This window comes from Apteryx rowi, unplaced genomic scaffold, assembly GCF_003343035.1.
Source record: "Apteryx rowi isolate R43461 unplaced genomic scaffold, aptRow1 scaffold_0, whole genome shotgun sequence".
In the NCBI taxonomy this organism is placed as follows: domain Eukaryota; kingdom Metazoa; phylum Chordata; class Aves; order Apterygiformes; family Apterygidae; genus Apteryx; species Apteryx rowi.
The window spans coordinates 11,373,354-11,374,728 of NW_020447195.1; the positions used below are offsets into that span (position 1 = coordinate 11,373,354).

Genomic DNA, 1,375 nt, shown 5'->3' on the forward strand with positions numbered 1-1,375 from the left:
CCGGCTGGGCACCCCGGGACCACGGGCACCCCCGGCTGCGCATCCCTGCGCCCCCCCGGGACCCCCCGGCTGGGCACTCCTGTACCCCCCCGGTAATTGCCGGTACCTCCACCTCGACGCCCCGGTAACTCCGGGTACCTCCATCTCGATGCACCGCTACCTCCGGTAACTCCCGGTGCTCCCAGCTGGGCACACCAGCACCCCAGGTAACTCTCGGTACCTCTATCTCGATGCCCCGGTACCCCCAGTAACTCCCGGTGCMCCCACCTGGGCACCCTGGTACCCCCAGTACCTCCACCTCAACACCCCAGTAACCCCCGGTGCCTCTCAGTATCCCTCTGGTACCTCCACCTGGGCATCCCGGTAACCCCRGTACCTCTCGATACCCTCTGCTACCCCCACTTGGGCACCCAGGTACCCCCAGGAACTCCCGGTACCCCCACCCGGGCATCCCAGTACTCCCCAGTACCAGTACCTAAACACCCCGGTACCTCTCGGTACCCCACGGTACCATCCATGGTGCTGCCGAGGGAGCCCAAAGCACGTGGCCCCAAAGCCATCCCAGATCCCAGAGCACATCAGCCTGGAGCCACTCAYGGACCCTGGAGCACATTGCCCTGGAGCTGCTCCTGGACCTGGGAACACATCGCCCCAGAGCCGCTCCCAGACCCCGGAACACATCGCCCCGGGTCTGGCTCCGCCGTCCCCTGTGCCGTGCAGGAGGCAGCCGGGCCGGGCCRGGCCGTGGCAGGCGCAGGTGTCTGCCGCCGCGGTGGGTGCCGGGGTCTCGGACAGAGACGGGACACACGAGCTGAGAGCGGCCTTTAATTTTTCATGAGCTCGCCCGAGAGCTGTGCGGGGGACACGGAGCCTCCGCGCAGACCAGCTCGGGGCAGGGAATCACGCCTGCCCCCAGGGATCCCGGTGCTGCCCCGATGCGCGGGGACAAAGCTGGTTCCCAATCGGAAACAGGCGCCTGCAGGCCCGGTGCTGCCAGGGGAAGGCCGGTTCCCCTCCGGGCCACGGGCGTTCGTCTAAATCGGACTGAACCCRACGGCGCGACACGCGGCACCGACACCGGGAAGAGGGAACCCCGCCGCTCGCGGAGCTGCGGAGGCCTGGGAGGGAGCCGGGAGGAGGCAGGTGAGAGGCTGTAGTCCCAGCAAGGCCCGGTCCCAGCCCGGCCTCCCCAGTCCCTTCACGGCCTCCCCAGGCCTGCGCAGCCCTACATGGCGGCAGGGCCCGCCCGGGGCCGTCTGCCCGCCGGTACTGGGAAGGGTTAACGGGGCCGCAGGGCAGAGAGCGGGGCCACATGGAGACAGGGGCTGCCCCCGCCGCGGCGCCCAATGGCGGCCGGGGCGGCGGCGGCGACAGC

General features: G+C 70.1%; 1 protein-coding gene across 1 annotated transcript in view; it reads right to left on the bottom strand.

The window, feature by feature from the left end:
• Positions 1 to 518, bottom strand: part of TRIB3 (tribbles pseudokinase 3) — a 10,780-nt gene extending 10,262 nt beyond the window's left edge. Inside the window, 1 exon segment of the mRNA XM_026056606.1 lies at positions 492 to 518. Coding sequence (XP_025912391.1) covers positions 492 to 518 — 27 coding nt within the window.
• Positions 519 to 1,375: the final 857 nt, after the last annotated feature.